At 34.1% G+C, this 27862-nt stretch overlaps 1 protein-coding gene across 3 annotated transcripts in view; it reads right to left on the reverse strand.

Moving 5' to 3' along the window:
• Window positions 1-16744: 16744 nt before the first annotated feature.
• Window positions 16745-27862, reverse strand: part of LOC131045284 (homeobox protein knotted-1-like 3) — a 44022-nt gene continuing 32904 nt past the window's right edge. For all 3 annotated transcript variants that reach the window (XM_057978844.2, XM_057978843.2, XM_057978846.2), the window contains 4 exons: window positions 18610-18803; window positions 18259-18390; window positions 17583-17719; window positions 16745-17479 (listed from right to left, as the gene is read on the reverse strand). In XM_057978844.2, the coding sequence (XP_057834827.1) occupies window positions 17476-17479; window positions 17583-17719; window positions 18259-18390; window positions 18610-18803 (467 nt within the window). In that variant the 3' untranslated portion in view covers window positions 16745-17475. The remainder of the gene's footprint in view (window positions 17480-17582; window positions 17720-18258; window positions 18391-18609; window positions 18804-27862) is intronic.

The raw sequence follows: 27862 nt of genomic DNA on the forward strand, positions 1-27862 counted from the left end.
TGATTTGTCCTTTCTGGGGGGCATCTCATTGCGCAAATGTGCTTATCTTTTGGATGCATGTGTGCTACCTTAAAGAAATTTCTCTCAGTAAGGCATGCACAATCGTTTTAACATGGGATCATTCACTCTACTCAATATTACACTTTGTGCACACACCATGAGTCTTGGTTTGTACACCTTGTTCACACACAATGACATGTTAGGTACATGTTGCAGTACCCATTTTGTAGTCAATTCAATTCAATGTTCAGATTACTTTGCAAACTAAGCCTTTTTCTTTGTAATCTTTCTCAAAAAATTTAAACCTAAATGACTCATAGTAAGCACAAGCCAACTAGGTCAAGAACAATAATGCTTTTTTCTATCCTCTTCATGTGTTGCTATTTTTATCTCGATATCAGATTAATAAAATCCCAAGTCTCTGGGGGCTTGGTGTGTCTCGTCTCTTTGGTATCTTGGTGAAGTTTTTCAATGCAACAATGTACTTTACCGTGAGTATGGACATAGGTTCATACTTTTGCTAAAGTGGGTATTGAATGCAGTGCCATAAATTGTATCCCTATATGATTTTGTCCTCACCTAGCCCTCACCTTGGTGTTTTGGCCTCTGGTGCTCAATGTCTACTTTGAAGCTACCCATACCATCTTGAAATCTACATTTTCAACAACTTACCTAGCCTTTGTCCCATTTTGACTCCCGATTGATAGGACTAGGATGCCCTGGGTGCCTTGGTCCTCCCAATCAAGACCCAAAATAGGACCTCACAATGATCACTTCACGTGGACAGGAAATTTGGCTCCATGTTGGATTGCTCCAAAAATTCAAACATTTAATGCATGGTTCGGTATAAAAGGAAGCCTACCCCTCTTTTGGTAGCTAGAAATGAGAAAGGAGATCATAAGTGAGCTCTCAATTGCACTCTAGAAAAATCAATTCATCTCTATGAGCAAGCATTCAAATATTCATCAAGCATTGAAGGAGAAGGTGAAGACAAGATCAACCATTCTTGTTCAAGCATCCATGATCAACCTTCCATGAATACATTCTACATTATGTCACAAGACATTGTATGAGGATTCAAGGAAACTTCATAAAGGTATCAAGTTTAAGCATTTTCAAATTAGATCTAGCCTTTCCCTCAAGATGAAAGCATTTGATTTCAATTCAATTCCATTTTAGTTATCAATTCAATTCAAGGTTAATTCCTAAACTAGGTTTCACCTAAGATGATCCCCCATCAACCAAACCTGTTTCCTTCTTTTTGTGTGTAGGGAATTGTCTTAGGATCTGTGAGTGAGGAATATGATAGTGTAGATGGCAAAAATCAAACTCAGATTTTGAGGGCACGAAAAGAAGACGACTTGGACGACTGGCTCCCCTTGATCTTAAGAAAAAAATTTATGACCTTTTGACAGTGGATTTTGTGTGTCATCTAGATCCGAAAACAATCCAATCTATCTACCCCCAATTTTTGGAGGACCAAGGCGACATGCTCCCACCAGTCCCAACAATTCAGCCTGAATCTTCCGTAATAGGTTTTGATCCATTTTCCCTCCTTAGATCTAGGATTATATCTTTGCATGATATTTTCAACATTTTGTTACTATTATTTTATGTTCATTTCTCATTGTTTATCCTAGATCTAGCATTGCAACTTAACCCTAACTATAATTCAATTTCAACTCTAACAAGGGAATAATTAACCTAATTTAAATTCAATCATTTTAGAATTGGATCAATCAAGTTCAATTCCCTTCCCTTAATGTGATGGTGATCCCAAGAAAATTAGTGGCATTATCTATTAAGGTGTTGAAACCCCAATTTTCTCCACCTTGTAGCTTCTAACTCATCCATGTCATTTCTCGGTTCAGGTTCATCTTCAATCTTCCTACTATCTTTAAAGGTTGCATCTTTCTTCTCATTTATCTCAACAATCTCAAAGGTAGAGAGTGATCCATACAACTGATCCAAAGTGTACTGGTCCATATCATGGCTTTCTTCAACAACATACTTCTTAGGATTGTAGCATTTAGGCAATGCCAACATCACATTTCTCACAACTTCACTTTCTTCTAATTTTCCACCAATACCCTTAATAGCACTTACAATCTCATTTACTCGATCTATATACCTTTGAATGTTCTCATCATCAGATATTTTTAGGTTCCCAAACTTGTGGTTCAAATTTGTCAACTTGGCTTAGTTTGTCTTCTCATCACCCTCATATACACTACTCAACTTTTCTTAAATTTTTTAGCAGACTTCAACACAACTTTGGACAATATTGCATCACTTAGATAGCTAACAATAGGGACTTTAGCCTCCACATTGTTCTCATGTGCCTTAAGCTCATCCAGAGTTTGAGGACCATTTTCTAGAATATTATATCCAGTCTTAATGCTATTCCATATTCCAACCAATAAGGATTCCAAATAACATTCCACTTTGTCTTTCCAATAAGAGTAATTTGTGCCATCAAACCCTGGTGCTTTGAAATAAACTTCTTGTGCCATTTCAAATCTTCCTCAAGTGGTTAAGCTTCTCCAAGAGGAACCAAGGTCTGATATTGATTGTTCAACACACCATGCGACTGAGAGGGGGGATGAATCAATCCAAACCTCAAAACACTTCACTTTTGATATATTAAACTTTAAACCACAATTAGCTTATTAGTAAATTATGAAACATGAAATCACAAAACATAACAAACACGTGAACACCATATTTATGAGGAGAACCCTTAATAGGAAAAAAAACCACGATGAGAATTACACTCACAATATGAATAAATAATTACAATGTTTAGGTTCAAGGCCAAGGATCTCACAACTCTTAAAAGGACTTGTAAGACTAAGGCACACAACCTTAGGGAAAGATATAAATGGTTGCAGAAACTGCCAAAAGGAACACACCTTCTCTCTTCAGGAACAGAGGATCAATGAACTAAAATGCATAAGATCTCTTGATCATGAAACTATCCTTGAACCACTGTGTCAAGTGACCAATATCATGACAAACACATCTCATTATAAATACTATCCCAACTCTCTTCTCAACTATATTTCGCATTTCTGCAATAAAAAAATTGCTTACATATCAATCACATACACTTCACATCAATTCACATCCATTCCTTACTCAACTCATACATCTACACTTCTATATATACAAGATAATTCAATGAAGTGCTAAACTTGGTCAACCACAGACAAAATATTACAATATTACACAAATTGGGTCATCCAAACCTATAACATTAAATGTGGTCCACTCCAGCAGATAGAGAGGACCCAAGCACAACCTTTCCTATTGATTCCAATGAACACACATGTTAACACATTCACCAAGGTTGGCACCAAGTGAAGCAAGTAAGAAAACAATGTAGCATGCCAACTTGTCGGCCCCAAAACATTCTCCAATGCACACAACTTAATGTGGATCAACACACATAATGGTGAGATCCAAATCAATATCAAAATTTAATCACCAAAATATGTCCAGACCAAAAAGGAACAATCCAGATAGAACACATCACCTCAATCAACCAAAACCCAGACCGATTGATGGTTCTAAACACAGAACATCATAACTTCACTTCTAGACCAAACCATCACCATAAAGATTGGACTGGAACACTACACAAATCAAATAAACATGTCCTCCAATATGCAACACAGAAAACCACATATCAAAGAACTACCAAGTATTCTCCAAACTAGTTCTGCCAGACATTCTGTGGGATGCAAAATTCATCTTCTATTAACAAAGTAATCAATTAGAAGCAAAAGGGAAATCACGAATCCCTCTTAACCAAAGAATTTAACAAACAATACAATGGAATAACGCAATTAGGAAATAGGAATTATAAATCATCAAATCAAATCAAAAACTCCCTATTCCATGACTGCGTAGAACTTCCATTGCTCTTCTCCTCTTCGTGGTATGATGGATCTCAGATATTGCGCTGGTAACTTGCAAGTGACACAAAGATTCAAAGTTCGTGATTCAGAGTCATTGTTCAGGATTGGGGAGATTGGATGCTCAATTTATAGAAAATTGGATGAGATTGATTGAAAGGTGTAACAAATTGATCAAGAGGTGTGAACTCAGGTGAGCTCAAATGAAAATTGATAGTTGAATTGTTGATTGTAGGAGTGAAGCTCAATAGATTGAATAGATTAATTGATTTAACTAATTGAGAAGAAGTTGACCGAAGGAAGAAAAAGAATGATTGGTGGAAATAAAGAAGATGACAAGGAGAGCTTAATTTAGAAAAAGCTAACTGAAAGATGGAAATAGAAGTTGAAGAGAAAAATGATTTAATTAATTGATTGATTGAATTAATTAATTTAGCATGTGCTTGCATTTAGATTTAGATTATTAATTTAAACTTTGCATGAGATATTTATTCAAATAATTGAATTTATTTTAATTCAATTTAGTATTTGAATATATTTAGAACTTGACTTTGATTTTCAATTTGGTTTTTGAAATCATGCACATGTAATTGAATTTGGAAGAAATTAGAAGAATATAAAATTAAATGAAATTAGAATTTGGGGATTTGGAATTGAAGAATTAATTAGCTAATTAAATAATTTAAAGAAACTATTTAATTATTTAGAAATGGACTTTAATTAAATAATAAAGATTATTTGAATTAAAAGAATTAAATCACAATTAATTAAATAATAAATATTTAATTAATATTTAGAAGAGGGTTGAATGATTAGATGATTAGAGATAGAAATTGAATAATTAGCAATTTATTTAAATAATAAAGATTATTTAAATTGGGGAATTAATCATAATTAATTAAATAATAAATATCTAATTAATATTTAGGAAATGATTAAAGTGATTAAATGATGAAAGAATAAGAAATAGAATAGTTAGTAAGATGATGAGAAAATATGAAATTAGAAGAATAAGATTAATTAAATTAATTAAATAATAAAGATTATTTAATCAATTAGAGGAATAATTAGTACATGATCAATGAGACATTTTTAGGTGTCTACATTTGCCCCTCTTTGAGACAAAGTTGAAACGAAATTGTTTCAAAGAAAACAAAAAATTACCCCAATATGCCCCGATGACACTTAAGGTGTAATGCCCCCTCGAGAGATTGTTTGTGCATTAAAGATATGAATGATCTCTCGAAAAAAAAAGAATGTGAGATGAAAGATAGAAGAATGGTTAGTTGATTAGAGATAAAGATAGGTGATGTGAAGATGATATTGAGATAGAATATGAGAGAATAGATTGAAGAAATAGAATAATGTTAGATGATAGAAAATGATTAAGAAAGAGATGATGAGAAAAGAATCAACAAACTATCAAGAAACAGATGAGATGAGAATGAAATTGAATGAATCACGAACCTGTGTCACATATTTTATTGCGTCAATATATTCATCACTGAGCCTTATTATTGAACAATGAAGCTTAGCACATCAGGGTATAAGGAACCAAGATGCAAAGATATCTCATTGAAGAAACAAACACGTAGTAGACAAGAAGCAAACAAAGAAAAAGATAATGCCCATCATGGCTCCTCTAGTCACTTGTAGACATCCTTGAGTAGCATAGGAACAATATGTGTCGCCAAATGATAAAAAGATAAAGACTGACCCAGACAAAATTCAGCAGCTATACTGACCTTGTGCCTTTGTTCTCAGCTGCTTGATGTGATAGTTGATAATGTCTGATCTCAGAAAGTTGCGGACCCCGTTTAAGACTGGCCTGTCTGATTTCAAGTGTATCATCTTCTATTTAAGACAAGATAATGATCATGTTGATATTGATATGATACGATTGATAAAATAGTTCGATCAATTGATTGCAGATGTTTGACTGGATAGTCGTATCCTTTGTTAACTTCATGCAAAGTGTTTGCTAGATATCTGCTAGGGTATTTGTTTCTCACAAGACATTTTATTGCAAGTTTTTTCTGATTGATTGATTTTCGATTTTTAGTTCTTTTCTAAGAGCTTTTTCGATGTTTTTGGATTATGTAGATCGATATTTGAATGTTTTTTATTGATCTTTTTCAGGATTGTATTTGAATGTTTTTGGATTTTGTGGTTTTATTGTTTTTGAATATATTTTTTTAGGATCGTATTTGAATGTTTTTGAATGATTTTTTTCAGGACATTATATGATTTATTGGATTTTGAGTTTTTCAATGTTTTTGGATTTTAGTTTTTTCACTGTTTTTTGGATTTTTTCAAGACTTTATCTTATTTTTAGGATTTTTTCAGGACTTTGCATGATTTTAAGGATTTTTTCAAGACTTTATATGATTTTTTAGGATTTTTTCAGTTATGCCCCCAGTGTGCAGACCTGTATGACACGATGATCTGCAGAATGTATGTGGAGACAAATGAATTTTTTGACATGACCTATGTGAATGCAACGTGCAGGATGAAGATGCATTTCCTATTCGAACAAGGTTGACTATGTTTGTTTTTGCATTTGAATACACCAATTAAAATGGAGGTGCAAAACATTTCATAGATAAGCGGTCAATCGATCTCTAAGGCCCTTCAAAACTTTCATCTCAACACACTTAGTGACTAGGATTTACAAATGGAGACATGAAAAACTTCCCCATTGGTTCTTGAAACTTTGATCTTCTTTTGCCCATGTGTGTGCAAATGCGTTAATTCACGCTCTTATGTTCACTAAAAATCCTTAGCATCCTATATGACTAGCTACATGATTTTTCTAACTTCAAAAGCATCCCGAATAGAGCCTCGCTGCCAGCAAGCCTTGAGAGCTCCGACGAGGTTATAGACTGTAATTTCTCAAATATTGCTCCATTGCCAGTAAGCGTTCATAGCCCTGATAGAGTTACTTGTATGTTCCCATAGTCAAGCTTTTTATCGCATTTTGTATACATGATATTTCAGTTATATATCATTCCTCTATTTGCCTTTAGATGGATATTTGGCATAGCTCTTTTTCTCTTTTTTCTTTTCTTGCCTTGACTTATAAGTAATGAAACCTACTTGGGTATGACAATTACAGCGGCGCTGAAGTAGAATTTTAGATTTTTCACTAGTCATATGATCAACTAGGTGTCTAGATTGAATTAGAGATCTTATTAATATGTGAGATATAGCAATTGATAGACTATGGGTTAACAAGTCTCAAATAGTGAAATTGCTATCCAACCATAAGTAAAGCGTCGTCACAGGGTAATGTTGAGAATGAATGACCTTAGAACCTCAAAGACTTCATGTCTGAATATCTAAGAAAGGAGATGACCCTTGTTTTCCTTAGATGCAAACAGATGATAAACTTGAACAGTTGCCTTGTTTTATTGATGCTTCTATATGAAAATGTAGAAACTATATGCCATGAAATCTGTGAATACGATGTGCTTGAAAAAGAAACTATATGTAATGCAGTGTTTTGAATAAAATGGTATGCAATGCGGAAGTAAAACCTAAACTAACCCAACCCTTAGGTAAAATATTTGTGTAGGTAGTTCATTGGTCTTTGTTTGAAGAGTCGGATAAAGATGTGTTTTCCAATAAGATATAAGGACTTAGCTAAGTGTACACGTTCAAAATCTCCAATGTTGATTTTATTAGTTTTTTTATTTTGTGGATCATCGTAAGGAAATCTAGCTCTGGAACCCATGAATTCAGGTATAGCCTTATCATTTTCAAAGAAAGCCAATCATGGTAGGTTCTCTTGCCCCCAGTCTATCAAGTGTGGGTGTATGAGGCAAATTGATTCTAGTTCTGAAGTTGTGACATGAGCAGGCGTTATGCCTGTTTTTATTGATGCACTTGAAAAGGATGATGAAACAATTGTTGACAAGTTGTTTTGTGTAGTATGATCTGGATTGGTGATTTGATTTATAAGGGGTTCATGAACAACTTGTGTAGAGGGATAGGGATCATGAGGAGAAATGACAAGTTTATTTGAGAGGAAATCTTGTGAAGAACATGGAGGATTATGACATGGAGATGAAGGGATGGAGAGATCTTGATCAAGATTTGGAGAAATAATGGGATCTTGTTTAGGATATGAAGGTAAAGGTATGCTTTGATCTTGTCTTGGAAAAGGATTATTATGAAGGATGGAAGGGATGTCTTGATCTTGTTTAGGAGGTGGATGTTGAATGGGACTTGAAAGGACACTTTGTTCTTGAGATGGAAGGGTTTGATTATGAATGGAATAGAAAAGAGCAAGGGGATCATCATAAGATTCTTGGTCGGTGGGATCTTGATCAAAAATTGGGTAGGATGGAAGTGGTTGTTCTTGATCTTTATTTGTTTCAGGACTTTTTTCTTTTGATTTTGGATGATCCTCTTGACACGGGGAAGGAGTTTGGAAATGCATGGGAGATTCTTGGAATGTTTCAACCTTTTGACTTGATGAGAAAGGATTTTGAATGAGACTCTCTAAATCATGAGTTGGATTAGATTGGTTTGTGCTATGGATACCCCTTGGGAGGTGGTGTTATTAGATAGAGATGACATGGATTGGTCTTGTGTGACTTCAGGGGATGATGAAATGGTGGATAGATATGGTTGATTTGGGATTTGTTTGAAAGGGATTTGATTTTGGTTGAAAGGAGTATGATTTTGAGTGAAAGATATTTGATTTTGGTTGAATGAATTTTGATTTGGCATTTGGTTGAATGGGGTTTGATTTTGGTTGAAAGTAGTATGATTTTGTTTGAACGAGGTTTGAATGTTGGGTTGGTATGAATTTTGATTTGGACTTTGGTTGAATGGGGTTTGATTTTGGTTGAACGAGGTTTGAATTTTGAGTTGATATGAATTTTGATTTGGAATTTGGTTGAATGGGGTTTGATTTTGGTTGAAAGAGGTTTGAATGTTGGGTTGATGTGATTGGTATGATTGATGTAGTGGGTTGAAAGAAGAAAGAAGGTTTACATGACTCTAATGTTGGTTGAACTGAGGTAGGAGCGATTTTGTTGAAGAATGAAGGTTGGCATGTTTGAATGGTCTCACAAGAAGAAGAAGGTTGGTCTGATACTAATCCCCTTGTGGCCATTACTTCTATCATCATGTTTTCTAACCAGCCCCTATGGTTGTCAGGACTAGCCATGTCTGTCACTTGTTGTTGCAAAGTCTTGATCTGTTGAGCTAAGGTTTTTATGGATGACGATGGAATAGGAATGGAAGGGATGAATCGTCCACCTTCCCTATGAAATGTATAATTCCAATCCATGATGTTTTCTTGTTTGGTTTGGATCTAGGATCACAACATGTAAGATGTTTTCTCCATTTCTCTAGATGTGACAATGTCTGATTTGTTGAACTTGACAAACTTGTTTGAGTTGAGGTTGAGTTTGATTGATCCTCTGATTGTGATTTGGACGTTTAGGGTATGACTTTCTAGGATGATTATGAAACTGATGATGAACTAAGACAGGCGTATATGAGGTCTAGACAAGGACGTATATGAGGATGATAATGCAGACGCAAAATTAGGACTATGCAACAACTATGGATGATAATGAAGACGTAAGTGGGACTATGCAAAAGACATCGGACGATAATGAGGATGTAAGTGGGACTATGTAAAAGACTGTGTAAAAGACTGCCTAGGGTCACAAGTATGTACGAATTTTTGAGAATTGGTTTCAAAATGGACTTTGTTTTCTGTAACTTCGTGTGTAGGACAATGTTTTGTAGTTTTCCAAATCTGAGAATAATTGCTCGTAGGTATGTATAGCTAACTAACTCAATTTTCATACAATCTCAAAAAATTCGGAGATACGTGGGATAGGGCCTAAAATAGCCCAAAGGACTGACTCAATACTAGTCTATCACAACGATACATAAAAAAGCACGGAATACAATCTTAGGCTAGATAGTGGACACCATTTAGTGAGGCCCTTACAAAATACCGAGACAAAATGAACAGATAGAGAGTCTGGCAACACTGGCTCCACTCCACAGCACACACTTCTCAAGCATGCCAGTCTCTCTTACCCTGAAGATCCGAGGATCTTTTAGCCGAGGGATTCCTGTATCATAGTGTAAGGTACATGAAGGGTATCTATGGGGTACGATCCGCACTCCCGGAATCACTGAATGTAGGATTTTTTGGCAACTAGCTTGGTTCTTAGTATTAGGTTTCGAAGGGTCCAGATCCAATGACGGATTCTAAGAGCAAGTCACTTAAGGCTTTAGTTGAGCTTATCGGTGCAGGGAAGGCCCCCACATACGTCGAATTCACTCAACACTCCAGCCGCCTGACCAGTATATTTATATAGCGGCTCAAAAAACCCGCTCGAGAGTACGCTGGGAGAGATGATATCCCCAACGCATCCCAATTCGAAGTACCTCTGTGGGGTGATGAAATCCCCAGTCAAAGATACCCCTCACTACGTAGAACAAAATAAAATTTGGATGTCGTTGTCACATTCCTTCTTTCTCCCAAGAGCCTGATGGTGGGTAGAAAGTTAGTTAGTGCAACAGTAGATCCACCCCAAAAACAATAAAAAGTTCTTTTCCCTTAAGAAAATGAAAATAATTTAATCTAATGCAGCCTGATTTACGTTCGTTTTATAGCCCAAATTTAGGGGTTAGATCTGCATGTGCATGTCAATTTTAAACACCAAATCCAAGAATGAAGGCATACATGTCAATTTTAACCATTTGTTTGATTTTTAAGCACCAAAAACCAAGTGAAAGATGCATGCATGTCAATTTTAGCCCATGTTCATTTTAAGCACCAACAACGAAGTGTGAGATTATCCATGCATGTCAATTTTAACTGTTGTTGTTTTTAAGCACTAAAAATTGAAGTGTGAGATTATCATGCATGTCAATTTTAACTGTTGTTGATTTTAAGCACTAAAAATTGAAGTGTGAAGTGTGCATGCAAAATTACTAATCTAATCCCCTCTACGAATCCACCACAGGCTACAAATAGAAGATTAGTAGTAAAATTAAACCAACAAAAAATAGAAACTCAAAACTTGACAGAGGCGATTGCATGATACTACCTGAGCGATTGCGTGATACTTACAGACCGAATGCGTAACGGTATCTGGTCGATTGTGTAGCACTAACAACTCGATTGCGTGACAGAATGCAGACAACAAAAAAAAGTTAGTAAAAAACAAGAAAACTAAACCCGATCAGAAACTTGCGAAACCAATTGTGAAGCCCTAGCCAAATCCCTCATCATCCATTCAATATTGATTAGATCATATTTAACTGTATAAGAAAGAACTAGGCTATTACATCTGTCTAAGGCTAGTTGTTCTTCTGAATCCTGTATCAATTTTTCTGTCTGGAGAACTTTTTGATATCGTTTGGCTTCTCTCCTTCGTTGTTTCGTCCTTCTTGCACATGAAATCTTGAACTGAACTTTTCTTGCCATAAACAGTGTTAATCAAATCATGAAATAAAAAGCAATTTGATATCGGATTAACCAATTTTAAGAAAAAATTAAACAGAACAGATAACAGACGGAAGAAAAAATTAAACAGCAAAGCTTCCTACGAATGTGTGACCCAGAAAGGGCGATTGCGTGATCTGGACAAGGCGATTGTGTGACCCTGTCAGAACGAATGCGTGACCCCAAAGGATCGAATGCATAATTCTGTCTATGCGATTGCGTGACGATGTAAGCTCGATTGCATGATGGAAATATCTTTTCTCAAAATTCGTGCAACCTGAAAAAAAATAAAAAATCCGCACAATCTGCAAAAATCACACAGAACACAGAAAAGGTTAAATTGTTGTTAGTTCACATCGAGTTCACCAAAATGTGGGATGCAAAATTCATCTTCCATTAACAAAGTAATCAATTAGAAGCAAAAGGGAAATCACGAATCCCTCTTAACCAAAGAATTTAACAAACAATACAATGGAGTAACGCAATTAAGAAATAGGAATTATAAATCATCAAATCAAATCAAAAACTCCCTATTTCGTGACTGCGTAGAACTTACATTGCTCTTCTCCTCTTCGTGGTGTGATGGCTCTCAGATATTGCGCTGGTAACCTGCAAGTGACACAAATATTCAAAGTTCGTGATTCAGAGTCATTGTTCAGGATTGAGGAGATTGCATGCTCAATTTATAGAAAATTGGATGAGATTGATTGAAAGGTGGAACATATTGATCAAGAGGTGTGAACTCAGGTGAGCTCAAATGAAAATTGATAGTTGAACTGCTGATTGTAGGAGTGAAACTCAATAGATTGAATAGATTAATTGAGTTAACTGATTGAGAAAAAGTTGACTGAAGGAAGAAAAAGAATGATTGGTGGAAATAAAGAAGATGACAAAGAGAGCTTGATTTAGAAAAAGCTAACCGAAAGATGGAAATATAAGTTGAAGAGATAAATGATTGAATTAATTAATTTAACATGTGCTTGCATTTAGATTTAGATTATTAATTTAATCTTTGCATGAGATATTTATTCAAATAATTGAATTTATTTTAATTCAATTTAGTATTTGAATATATTTAGAACTTGACTTTGATTTTCAATTTGGTTTTTGAAATCATGCACATGTAATTGAATTTGGAAGAAATTAGAAGAATATGAAATTAAATGAAATTAGAATTTGGGGATTTGGAATTGAAGAATTAATTAGCTAATTAAATCATTTAAAGAAACTATTTAATTATTTAGAAATGGACTTTAATTAAATAATAAAGATTATTTGAATTAAAAGAATTAATTAAATAATCAATATTTAATTAATATTTAGAAGAGGGTTGAATGATTAGATGATTAGAGATAGAAATTGAATAATTAGCAATTTATTTAAATAATAAAGAATATTTAAATTGGGGAATTAATCATAATTAATTAAATAATTAATATTTAGGAAATGATTAAAGTGATTAAATGATGAAAGAATAAGAAATAGAATAATTAGTAAGATGATGAGGAAATATGAAATTAGAAGAATACAATTAATTAAATTAATTAAATAGTAAAGATTATTTAATCAATTAGAGGAATAATTAGTACATGATCAATGAGACATTTTTAGGTGTCTACACATTCCACTGTCAGAAATAGAAGCAACTAACTCAACCATCTCAACCATCTGAGTAACAAAGGACTATAAACTTGATAGTACAATATATGTGCAAATCATAAACATTATATCCAGAACTACAATCCATAATCTTCACATATTGAAGGAATGCAAAACCTTCTTCCATTGAGACATTAGAAACTCTTTTTTGCATAAATATTGTTTCTTGCATATTGAACCTTCTACTACACCAATCTTCTGGAAACACCTCGTGCTTACTCAATATCATTACCAAACCACTCAACAACATCAGACCATATTTTTTCGAACCATCTACAAAAAATGGCAACATTAATTAATAAACAAAACAGGTTGACATCAATGACAACATAACACAACTCAAGTTTCTAATAGGAAGAGCCCCTAGAAGCCCTCCTTCCATCATGTTAGTGATAATGAACTATTCATCCTTGAAAATCAAAAGGAAGATGTCTTTTAGGGCTTGCTTTAATGCTATTTAAAAATATAATTCAAACTCTCAAAATGTAGTAGCAAAGACTCATCTATTGAATATTGCTTGTGTAATTTAAACCCACATAACATGTTTCTTTTGATCAAATAGTGGAGAACAAAGTGACAAATGGATAAATAATACATAGGAATCTACTTGTGGTCCACCCACATCAACCAAGGATGAATCAAACTCTCATTTTCTATTTCTTTTGGACCAGTGGTCTTCAAGTACATTTACTTTGCTCCCCTCACCCACCCTACCCCCGCCACTGCCCTCCTCAATGTATCAATAAAGAGCACTAAGGCATTGCTTGTCCTACCCCTCATCAAGAGAAAGTTGGCATCCATTTAGACCAAATTTTTCATTTTTTGAGGGGTATAAAATCTTGTATCAATCAATCATTATCAGGACATGAGCATAAATGCTCTTAATTCACACCAATCCATTGGTGTCCATTACTTTGGTTATTGAGCTAATTCATTTTTGTAGGAATAGATTAGGTTCAAAGTGTGTATTATTGGAAGGGGAGGCCTTTAGAATCCCAATCAATAGATTGAGGAATTCAAGATTTTATCTCTCTCAATGAATGTTTATTGGGCACTTAATCAATAGGTCAAGCAATGGGTGATACCAACCCACTAGGTCTTTACATCAAGGACCTTAGGCACCAAGTAGAAGGAAATCAAGAAAATCCCTTGATGTAGATATATTTCACTCAAGGATGAACAAGTGGACCATGGGCTAGCCTTTATTCACTCAAGTGTGACTAGAGTGAGCATGAGCCTACTAGTCTATCAATTCCAACCATGTCTTTATTCTATTATAGTTGATTATCCAAGAAGGTTGACTAAGTATTATTGATGTAGCTAGATTTTACTCTCAATCATTTGGTAATCAAAAAGGAAAGATGACTAAAATTTTGGGAGACTAAATGGTTTTGTGTCCAACTTAACTCAAGTAATCGTATCACATACATGAAAGGTGCACTTAACCAATGAACAACAGTTGTATAAAACACATGATACAAACCCACTTGAAAAAGAAAAGATTTTGCATCATTGATCCATAGATCAATAGGTTCAAGCAACTCTTTGGGTACCTTAATTATCAACCATGCTTGTTTATATGTTCTTTGAGTAGAGTGAGTTAAACTATCAATTGCAAACGTAAGCACCACTTATAATTCTAAAACCATCATCTAACATGTACAAAACAATTGTCATATTTGCAACTACCCATAACAATAACACAATTACTACCTATTGTTCATAGAAATTTTATTATTATGCAAAAGTCAATCAATTTGTGCATATTTTTTTGATGAGTTTTTTGATTAATTTTTATAGGGGTCTATCTTTACAATTATGGTAGCCCTACCATGTACAAGTATCTTTGGCCATGCATGCAAGGAAATTAGTGAGTTGCACAATTTCCTCCCACATATTCAATATGTGAAATAAGGATTTCTATTGATTATGTGCAAGTAATGTTTGATACATATATTTAGAAAGTGTGTTATATTTTGTGTGCTAAACATCTATTTTAGTGCATGGTATAAGCTCTCATTCATATATATTACATGAAGACTCTTCAAGTTAAGCTAAAACCCAAGAAAGATAATTGAGAGCCTAGCCCTTGCAAAGAGACTATTGTCAAATATAATTAACAAGTATTTAGGTTTTCTAGGTTTAATTTACAAATACATCTTTTAAGAGTGATTACCACTTATTACAAGCCATGGTTGATCCGATTACCACCTTATTACATGCAATGATTGAGAAGTAGACTTAACTTGGAAATTGTCTCTTAAGGATAGACTTAACTAGAAACTATCTCTTACAAAAAGATATTCATTGTAAAATTTAATTTTGAAATTTAATTTTAATATCATACTTGACATTATTCAATTCCGTATCAAATACGATAAACACTAATAAAAATATTTAGATTATTACACCAGCATAACCTACAAAGGCAACACTATAGTAGCTCAACATATCCATGTAAGAAAAACAAAAAGCCAATAGTAAACAAAATAGACGAGAAGTTTCTATTTAGAAGATTTAATTTCGTATGATATTTGATTTACTTTTTATTTATATCATATAAAGTAGAAAATATAGAGAAGTTTCTATTTTATTGGACTTGATTTGATTTTAATAATAATATCTATAAATATTTTTTATATAAATTTTTCTAAATATAAGTCTACTAGATAATATTCATTGATCTCTTTTAAGAATGATTGCCATGATTCTTACCACTACCAACTTATTACATGTTACTAGCAACTTGGAATCTACAATTATGCCCTACAATTCCTGCTTTGAGGCCGGCAAATTGAGGAATAAAAGAGAGGCTTAAGTAAATTTTGGTCGAAGACATACTCCGGCCTCAAGCTAACAAGCATAAAATAAGATGGAGAACATTAAGTCACATATCCTCCATTTGCTTTTTAGTTCATAGAGAATCATTTCCTGCATCAAAATTCGCCACATATGTGACTGGAGATAACCATGGTGACACAAGTATTTTGTATCAATGGATAATTTGGGGTACTCGAAAAATTTAAGGCAGACAGTCATGTTGAGCCAAACAGTAGTTTGCCGGTTTTCAAATTCAGTGAATTCCCTGCCAATTTGTGAGGTTGTCTAAATTAAGATTGGCCTCAAAGATTTCAGCAAGGAAGAATGGCACCTTCAATTGGAAACAACCTTTTCCATGCATGGCTATTATAGACAAATGGTGAGAGGTCCAATTATTGACATGACAAGGAGCATGAAGGAATGTTACGGAATCCTGGTTAGAGAACAATAGAATAAGTACCAGGGCGTCAACAAAAATGGGGAATGCAACAGCAGATTCAAGCAACAAAATGATGTCTTTATATATACCAATTCCTTTATTTTAAAATAAGATTAAATCCTACATTAATACTATTGATTCACTGAATATTACAAAATAAACATTTGAAAATAAATTAAAATGATCGAGAAATGGCTAAGATATATCTAACCAGTCTAAGAAGTCAATACACGAACCCTGCCTAAATGAGAAATGCCATGAATAAAAAGACGTGGCACAGAATATTTGCTATAAGCTTCAATCCTATTTTAAAGGACCCACTAACATTTATTGAGAAAAACATCTTATATGGCTCACAGATTTTTGCTTAATTAGTACACAAGCCTCCTCTAATTGGCTTAGAATCCCCAGTATAAACTCTTAAAATGCCACAAGAAGAGGGTGCTATGATATAAACTTAAAACCTTTCAGAACTGCGTAGTCCTGAACAATTATTTAAAAGTGAATGGCCCAAAAGACTAATATGAAATGGGGCACCCAAAGGCCCTCGTAAGCCTCTAAACATATAGATAAAGACTCTGAACTAACAGTTTGTATAGTGGAGTTGTGGATACCTTTATGCACGCCTGGATCTGTAGCTTCTTATTGATAAAAGAAGGCTGAATTGATGTAGTGGTTACATGTCCCATTCCACCAATGCATGAAAAAAAAAATTGTTATATTGAGCTTCTTAATTCTCCATAATGCTTCTTGTACATTTATAAGCGTAGGTTTTTGACTTCTTTCTACGCAGAACTAGATGCTAACGTATTATATCTAACAAGAGAATGTCAAATTATGTTGTAGGCAGCAAATTTTGTGATACACTCTTACAAATTTATTCCCTCTTCCCTGTGATCTCACCTTTTCTCTAGAAAGTCATTGGAACTTTAGCTCTGTTGAAATCAATATGATTTCCCCCCTGCAATCACTTCAGGGCACTGCAATTTGATACATTTCTCTTCTAATATATTTAGGCTACAATCTCAGATACATGTTTGGATGGTAATGTATAGTGAAAGCAGGAGTCAGTATACTGTTTGTACAGTGAGATATGCTTAAGTACCAAGCAAGTAAAGTACAAGGTTGATCTGCTATCGCATACTACTGAAGGCTCATCACCTGCAGCACAAAAATCTCTCTCAGCTTTTTGTAATTTAATTTTATAACTTTTAGTCAGTGACTGTCAAGACTCAAGACCTTTAGGAATTAGGGCCCAACATACCTCTTACGTTTGGATTTTAAAACGTTAGATGAAGAAGGGTTGCTGTGCCAGTTGCGTTTGCGCTGGTTGATGAACCAGTTATTGATTTGCTTAAGTTGCAGGCCCGTTTCTTGTACAAGTCTTGCCTTTTCGTCTTCCTGTGAACAACAAAAATGTAGAAATATAAAGCACAACTCTACAATGTTTTGTAGTACTGAAAATAGCACATTACAAAACCATGCTTAGTTCATAAGTGTACTGTTACTACTGAAAACAAAACCCAATATTCAGATATCTGGAGATCTCTGTCCTATCCACTCTTTTTAGAAATTTTACAACATTTCGGGTCTAACTTCTAGACTTCTCTTCAGGGCAATGTACAAACTGGATTACTACCATAACCACCACAAATGTAGCCTAAATAAAATTAGGCATGAATAAAATTGACTTTAATTTCTTAACCTTCAGTTGCAATTTGATTAGAAAAATTCGTCCTACATGTTATTAACATTGTTCAATTTGGCTATAAAATTAAGAATTGAACTCTGCTGAATGTTCTAGACATTTTTCACGAATGCAGCACAGCCAGACCATGAATAGCATTAAACGATTTCCATACAATTGACATTCTTGTCTACAAGTCATCCGTATGATATAACTTATCTATACAAAAAACAAGCAAAGATTAGATGAGTACAGTTGGGTAAGGCCATTTTGAATGTGATTGCCACCAAGCCTTCAGCAGAGACGTGGTATCGCCAGGAAGTTTTCCTGCTCTCCGCTTACGTAAGATCTCCTCTCTTACATCAACGATTCGTGCTTTGTATCCCTGTATGGAATTTATAAGCAATAGAAACAAGGTCTCAGGATTCACTGGATATTTGAAGCTGTTATTAAACATCACGTTTAATCCACAAAACATTAGCCATATTCAATGATTTGCACAGTGGATCTCTCTATCGCGCAAAACCCATGTGCTTATCGTACTCTTGCTTTAATAATTCAGCTATTAATAGAAATGCATTACAGTATATATAAGTCAACTCACCTGTTTGAGATCATGCTTGAGCTCCTGTCTGACACGTTCCATAAGAGAACGTTCGGTTTCTGTTGGTATAAGGGGTCCGAATCCTCCTGTGTCATGTCCATCCAAACCTCCATCATAAAGATTGGTGTCACTGTCACCCTGATCATCATCATCATCAGACATAGTTGCACCTGTACCTTCCCCAGGCGACACCCCTGTTACAGAACAAATTAATAATACAAAATTTTAGTCATTTATACTATGCACTACTAATATTCGGATTGCTCAGCTCAAGTAAACCCTCTAAAACATTAGAAACATACTACAATATCCTTTCTTTAACATTCCTGCAGTGATGATAATGATCTATGATATATTTCCTTAAGGGTGGAGGATCAAAGAGAAATCAAGGCAGCGATATCTACCAAGCAGAAGATATGTACCATTTTAAATGATTCTAATAAAAAACCAGAAGAATGAAAGACCGGTTAACATATAATTAGATCAAAAAATATCGTATGGGCATTGGACGCAGCGTAAGAGAATTTGGCTGATATCGGGTTCTTTGTGGCATTTTATAATTAAGAGAATGACCAATGTGCAATATGTAGTGTATAACTTATGGTGGAGAATAATAGAATAAATAAAAACTAAAAATAATATACAGTATTTTTATTTAAGAAAATTTGTTTGGATTAAAATTCAGTGCAGTAAAATTCTTCTTATTACATATGATTGAATCATTCTCCAATACAATAATGAAACTCTTACTTCACATTTAATCAATGATATTAATAGACACATGAAAAGTTTTTAGATAGGAGTGATCCAGTTTTGATTCTTTTGGGATTGGTGTATTTCTGATGGATGTTCCATTCTCACAAGTTCTCTTCTGTATGCCTCGTAGCTTTCTTTATATCTAATGAGGCTGGTTATGTAATTGGGAAGGATTTTTCCAGGCCCTTGGGCTTTTTGTAATGGGTAGATAGGCTTATGTTATCTTGAGCAATACTGAAAGGTTTTCTTACAGTGCTCTTTGAACCAGACACATGTAAAAAAACAAAAAAATATAAATATAATTCAGTGGTCTTATCCACTTTTATCAAGAAGAAATTAAAAAATTAAAAAATTAAAAAATAAAAAAACGATACATGAAAAGTGATTCTACACATTAATATGAAGCATGCAAAAGATAAACATGAATACTTTAAAACATTAGATAAAAATAGGAAAAACTCATGTTAATTTCTAAAAATTGTTTCGCAATATTTCAATAACTAGTGATTAGCCCCCATTTCAACTATTATCTTGAAAAATATATAAAGACTTATTCAACAGAAACAACTATAACTAATGATTAACCCCATTTCAATTATTAAATGAAAAATATACAAAACTTATCCAACAGAAACAACTATCATCCAAGCTTAGCTTTAAAAGAATTGATTCCATTCGATTCAATTAACCTTCCTTCACCAACATGTTGATAAAGCAGTCTTATGATGATTATTTCATTAAGTTGCCTGAGAATGTCAGTGGCATTCCTCTAGACTTTATGTTCTCAAGGCCGATAAGGTTCAGCATGATCACAGAAATTTTTTAATTTGTCAAATTTTAGTGAACTAAACAGTTTTCCACACCAATTTTATTGGAAGAAACGAAAACTGCAATATAATTTTATTAGTGTTTCGCAGTTCAGCTCGTAACCAAGATTTGTATTCCTAATTGTGTTGTAACTAGCTTGTGTACTAAATGAAATAGTCTCATGTTTTGGTGCAACTGCAACATAATTCCTTCCTTAAACATTTACTGATATATCTTCTGTTTAATATTAAAACAGAAGCCATGAGCACAGTTGTTTCATTTTTATTGAGAAACCTAAATTCAAGTTTTCCTTTATAACTTAAAGTTTAAACGTAAACTTGAGCAGGAAATAATTAAATATGCTCTGCGTTACCTCAGTACTACATCAGATGTTTTTGGTTAAAATGGAAAAATTTAGAAGCGATTGAGCAAAACAGGGTAGAGGCAGAGGTCCTCTGTATCAGTTTTGTATCAGAGAAACCAGAGCTGATTTGAAAAAGCTCTGCATCTCCCACTGTTATGTTTTCTCTCCAAGAATTGGACATGCATAGGTGTACATAGATTTCTTGGAGGACAGTAAATGAAACCACAGCTGCACTAAGAGGAATTAAAACCAAAGAAGGGATATAAAAAGTATTCACAAATGTGTGCGCATATAGGAATTTGCAGCAATGAGCTCTCTAAAGTCAGCAAAGATAAAACTATATATATAGATCATAATAAGTAAACATCATATCCTTTGAAAATAATATTTCAGAGTTTTTCCCTTTTTGTTTACAACATTAAATGACAACCTTGAATTGTGATGCACTGTTCCACAATTAGAAAGAATGCCCCTAATTTAGATAACCAAATACATATATCAAACAACTATTTAATCAACTGCAAACCAATTTCAGTGTCTCAAGCGTGACAACAATCTAGATATCATATGTTAACACCCAAGTTGCTGAATCAGAATCAAAGATAGATATACACGTTACATGGGTAAGGTATGCTAATACGGAAAAAATTGGGGGTTAGATATGTTCATATAAAAAATGTATGAAAATGATAATTATATACATATTTGCATTCTAGAAAACATGAATTAAGTTCAGAATACTACATATCACGCATATGCTAAACAAAACTACCATAAATATGTATAGTAATTTGATATCAATTTGTCAAACTCAAATGCTATGACTGATATTTACTGTTCAATATTAAATTAATACAATTAGTAATCAGTTTATATGGTTCTTCACCAAGATCATCATCATCACCATGTAGGTAGGTTAGAAGAACCATAGGCTGCCCCACTGGCACTCACAATTAAAGTATGATGGCTATCTGACTCCTCAAAAATTGACAGTTTTGTGGTATCAAAAAAAATTAGGTCAGCTCACTCTAGATCTGCATACTATAACTTTGTTGCCCCTTCTTCGTACTCATTATGTTTGTGTAAAAGAAGGTGCAAGTTAGAATGTATTTAAACTAGCTCCTCTACCTTACTTGAAGTCGACCAATTAACTTAGTGGATGGAGTATGTACTCCAATTCTCCTCAAATGAAAAGGAACTAGCAATCTATTTGAGGCAACGGGAGAGATAGTTATTGAATTGTAAATCAAAATTCAAATTTGAAAACAAATATTTCAAAAATAATAATAAATTCAAATGTAAAGAGTTGCAATAAACATTAAAAATCCTACTTCAATAGAATTTTCATCACGAGTCTACAAGTATGGTAATTTAGGTACCACCAAAGGTGAGCATCCTTCCTATACTTGTCATGAAGAGAGGAAACACTTCAACCAATGGAGGCTACAAAATCAGCAAACTAGCTCACCAATTTCTAGATAATTGTATAGTGGCCTCCTTGTCAGCAAAGGAAAGATCTCATTGGTGTAATATTTGGGATTCAATGCAAAGCCAAGATGTAATGGAGTGGTCATTTTTTATTCCACTACAACACAAATTGTTTACACCTCTTTGAAGAAAATCATTAGAGAATCTTGATATTTTTCATTTATGATGGACTTTTGTCTTCTCAGTCTTTGAGTTAATGCCATCATATATTTCTCTCAAACATGGCTTATCCATGACAAAAAAGAAAAGCATTCTCATGATGGACTCAATGAAACTAAAAAAATATTCCAGATGATTCCATATGTGTCATCTAGGATCATTTATGTGCATCTGTTGTTTTCTCACTCTTGGAATGTCTATATGAACTAAAGTTGACCATGTTGAAAACCACCTCTCACACCTTTACAAGCCATCTCAAGATGATTACATTGGAGACGATTGAGTCTCACCAAGCTATAATAGAATTTAAATATTTAATATAAATATATATATATATTTGAATTCTAGAAAATAAATTACCAATATGAAATATAAAATTTTAAAATTATATTGTTTTAATTATCTTCAGCAGCTCTAATTGCGAGAATGATATAAAAAGGGCCTATATTTGGTGGTTTCTGATGAACATTTGGATTATTTAGCCTCAACATAGACTTGTTCAATTAAATATATTTTCTTGACCAACCTTTGTAGCATGAGGTTGAACAAGCAATCAGAAAACAACACACGGTGTCAAAAATATATGTGAAAACCATGCCTCAACCAACATATCAGCGACTTTGCATTGTTCTTCATGACTTGGACAATATTTTGAGAACTAACTTCTTGAATGCATTGTATAACATCAAGGATGTTAGCGATAAATTGTGCACCCTTCAATATCCTTCAAACTCCATAGCTTTCGACAACACTGCCCTTATAGGGCGCATTCTAATCGCATTGATCAACAATTGGTTTCTGGCATCCTTCTATCAAAAGTGGACACCGCAATTTGTTTCCATGAATGCCTAATGGGAGCCAATAAAGCTTTTATATTTTTTACCTCCTTTGACAATAAGTTGTCATGCACCTTCTCATAACCTACACCAATGCATCCTTTTGCCTTTTGGAGTATCATTTGTTTTTTTCAAGAAAAAAAAAATTAAGGACAACCCATTTGTGTATAGGCATCTTGCACTGGTTTGATCAACAATCTATATAATGTCATTTTGCAATGCCCTCTCTAATGACCCTTCATTCTCTTCCAATCAGTGAGCTCTTTCTTATTCCTACCAAAAAACAAGTGGCTCCCTGCCACAAAATCAAGGATGACATTACAAGATGCGAAGTACAAGGCCTCCATGATCCCCTTCCTCTCCTCAAAGGATGCCCTTTTCTAAGGACAAGGGTTGCATCTACTTTCTCTTGCTCATTGATATATTTTGCTGTTTTATAAGTTGGCACAGTTACACCATTTTTCTCTAGGCAACCTTTGATTCCCATGCGAGGAATGACACACAAACGAGCTTTCACCCAAATATATGAGCTTGTATACCACTAACCACTCCCACTTCACATCCAAACATATATCCCACCGCTTGGAATCTACTATATAACTTCTATATGCTTCCACAAAGGTGAACTTGAATAGATTTTGAAGTGGGGATGGCCAACATAGCTAGAACTTGCTGCCATCGTAATCCCTAAGGCAACGAAATTTTAAACCATAAATCCTTTAATACATTAATTATAACAGTTTACACTTTCTAGGCTATGTACATCAAAATTGTTTAAGTCGCCTAATTTCAAAAATTGTCAAAGTGTAGAGACTAGTGTTACAAGATTCACCTAGACTAGAATCATGAAAGCAAAACAAAATGGGTTCTGGGGAATACTCACTTGGGTACCTATGAGTCCAAATAAGAAGACTGATTATGTTGAAAAAAAATAATTAAAAATATCAAACCTAATAACTTAAAATGAACTTCTACACTCTAAAATGCAAGCACAAGAAGAAATAGTGGAGCCAAAACTACATTCTCTAGAAGAAAAAAGCAGCACACAAGATGAGTAAAAAGTATTGATTGAATGCCATTTGGGAAAGTTTGTAGCAGCCCAAAGTACATCTAGAGGATCCTATCAAGCATTTAGAAGAGTCCATTGTTGCTTTGGAGCAGCCCACTATCAATCTAAACAAGTTTAAAGAGGTAATTTTCTTTTCGAATCTTTTTTATAATTTCATTTGTTTTCTATAGTTTTTTGAAAGATTTGTAGAACAAAGAAAAAACCCTCCCTATCATTAATTATTTTTTATAACACCCTACCTATTTTTGTAAAAAAAATTCAATTTTATAGTTGTCCAAGCTTGAAAATGCAATTCTTTTTTGACCAAAAGTCTATTAGCAAACTTGGGCTTGAGACAAATCTAACCTTTTAAAGATCATAATGTAAAAAATTACAAATAAACCTTCAATCTATATGGCAAGCATCTTGTGGTCGCTCCAAGTTCTAATGTGAAGAACTAGGCAATAACTATTTAGCCACCTACACTCTTTAATTGACTTTGAACTTGAAATTGTGAAAATGCCTTGGCATTGCTCATTATTTCACTTATAATGAAAAGACCCCTCCCACCCTTAATATGTTTGAGCAGCTTAGATATAGTGGTGGACCATAATATTCCATGGTGCATTTCCCTTTGCTACTTGGAATTGGCTTAGGAGTGTGTTTACCATCGACCTCACATTTTTTGCAGTCTTCTTCTACTCATAGGTTTCTTCAAGGTAATTCTTTTGTCTTCTCAATTGTGCATGGTGTTTTCTCTCATTTATATTCTCTATTAGTTCAATTTATTTACTAGCAAATTTACAAAAGCTTATTTCTTTCATTCAATCCACTATTGATGAACTCAGGTCCCAATTTGAGCCTCAGAGCATATTTCTTGTCTGGTTGCCCCATCTTCGGCCTTGGAACTTAGTTTTGGTCCTCACGTTCCATTTTTCCATCTCGTGTCCCACTTTTGCCCTGTGGTCCCTTTTGGGTCCCAAATGCCCGATTGTGGTTGTTGAGTCCCGCTTTGGGCATCAGAGCATGTTTCTTGTCCTCCAAACTCGTATAGTATGGAATAGTCATCTTAGTTTGTAAATTTGTTAGTGTACACCTACCACATCCCTATAATGTCACAACAACGCTTAGAAGATCTTGGTTAGAGATCCTCCAACAACACAAATTCCTTAGTGTATAGTTCTCAATGCAATCATATGCCACACAATCTGCATAGAGGAAACTGCCCCAAAAAAGAACTTATGTAGGAGAAATGATGCTAATGGAATCATAAATGTAGTAGAAAGAAATAATGATACACTCATTTATAACAAAAGAATTTACTTTGTAAAGCTATGTCGACAAAAACCCAACAAAAACAACATTCATTGTAATTAATCAGCTGTTAACTGTGGCCCCAATCCATGTGAATATTTATCATCACATCAATACAAGAAATTGCTAGGCAGTATTACAATGCAATTGATATAAACTATGGGCTGAATAAAGAAAACAACCTATAAGAGCCCAAAACATGTACTGATAACAAAGTACACACATGTATTGTCTATCCTCTTCTTTGTGTTTAGGTGACCTTCCTGATTTGGATAAGCACTATAATGCTAGATCAAAACAAAGCTTTCTAATGTATTATGTATTTAAACCACATTAAGAGGTGGTCCCTTTTTTGGTGGAATTTCACTATTTGCTGTGTCTTCCTCTACATAAGGTGTAGTGGTTTGTCATTGTGTTATGTCTCTTGATGTTCCTGCTCTTGGTTGTCAAATGTTGTTTTTCTTGCTTCTTTGTATGAGTTTGGCTCCTCTAGTTTGTAGCTTTGATCAAAAGTGTTTACTATGATTAAAAACAAAGCATACACACAAGGTATACAACAGATATCTTTTGTTACACAAGAACACACTACAACAGATATCTTGTGTTACACAAGAACACACCCCCACCCCTCAGAACCCCATCTCATGCCCTTAGGTTTTTTGGGGACAGCAGGGGACAGCCCCTAGCCATCCTCCCTCAACAAGAAAATTTTGGAAACATCTTGGAAACACATCCTCATTTTAGGGGATGTCAAGAAATATTTAGGGGATGCCTAGCTGTCCCCAAGGACGTCCCAAGGATCCCAAGCCTACAAAAAAATTGTTCATGATATTAAAAAAAAAAATTTAAATATATCATGACAGCATTAATACTACAACAATAAGTATATCATGACAGCACTAGAACAGCAATTAGATTAATCATGACAGCACTATAACATCAATTAAATTAATCATGACATCAGTGACAGCAATAACTGTAGTATAACAGCAATAAATGCATAGTGATTCAGATTCATTGTTAATGATATAAGTTATATAACATCTAACACTAACAGCAATGATTTGGATTTCTGATTTAATTGTTCAAAACAGTTTCAAACATCAAAATCTTGATGTGGTATTAGAGTTAGTTATTATTGTCAGTTGCAAAAGAGATTAAAGGTGCATTGCCCATGGTCTGGTACAATGTGGTGTTGTATGAAAAGTGCAAAGAAACAATTTCTTTTCGGAATGTGAGTGGCATGCATGCTTCTGCAGAAATCATCCAACATCATTTTAACAGTATCATGTTATATTGATACAGTTATACTGCTGTTTACTAATATGTAAAAAAATGAGTATATATTTCAAAATTTTATATATACTACCATCCCCTCCCATCTCCAAAAAGTTGTCCTCTGACTGCTATCCTTGAAATGCATCCCCTGCCATCCCACAGCCCCAGTAATGCCATGAAATATAACTCATATCCATCAATCCACCACATGACCACTTGCAAGTATCTGGGCACTAAATCTTTACCACAGTTTCGTGGCAATTTTGAGGACAAAAATTAAGACTTTTCCAATAAGCATAGAGTGGATTCCTAACAATTTTCCACAAGGAATGTAAATATGCAATCAGATCTGGAAAGTTTTGCTTGTTGATTCCCATGTGAACAAAATCTTCCACTAGTAAAGCAGTATGAAAACAGTACTCTCTAAACACGCTTCAAGAAATTTAGATCTGCAATCAGAATATGTGCTTTATGATCTATTTAAATCTACTCTTTAGAAAAACTATTTTAATTGAAGAAAAAATTGCAACTCAACACCTTGTGAGATCTCATCATACCTTCGCACTCCCTTGTAGCAATGAAGGACCAAAACCTAGGAAACCTCGTCTAATAAGGCATTCTCTATTTTGAGGTTAACTGTTAGACTGCTATTTCAAGGTTTTGCAAATGGGATGAAAAGTTAAGTGAGTTCAATTTTGGGAAACTTTTTTTCAAGTGTATTTTAGTTGGAGTAGTAATGGGATGTATGATCTTCAGAGAAGTTCTGAAGCTTTGTCCTTGTGAGCATCTTCTGTATGCAATGAATGCTAAACTGAAACAGACCATTCACAGTCATGAGAGATAAATTCTTGTTAACCATTATTCATGAAATATGAGCCAACCAGATTGACTCAAAAACTATAGAGACAAATCCTGATAAAACATCACAAAGACTGCCTTCTTACAATTCTTCTGATATTACAAAATTTCCTAGACCTGTAAGTATTTGGTAAAAGTTCTGAGACGAGGAACATGTAGCTACATTTCTTTCTCTGCCAATGTAAAAGACTAACATTCCTGTGGATGAGACCTTGACTTAAAAACTTATAGGGATCGCAAATTGTAAAGGATGGTTGTATCAATTAAACTCTGTTCAAGGTCAGATCAATTTTAAATTATTCACCTCCCAACATTTAGACTAGATTGTAGGAAATGCATTAAGGT

The sequence above is a fragment of the Cryptomeria japonica genome, chromosome 9, assembly GCF_030272615.1.
Source record: "Cryptomeria japonica chromosome 9, Sugi_1.0, whole genome shotgun sequence".
Taxonomy (NCBI): domain Eukaryota; kingdom Viridiplantae; phylum Streptophyta; class Pinopsida; order Cupressales; family Cupressaceae; genus Cryptomeria; species Cryptomeria japonica.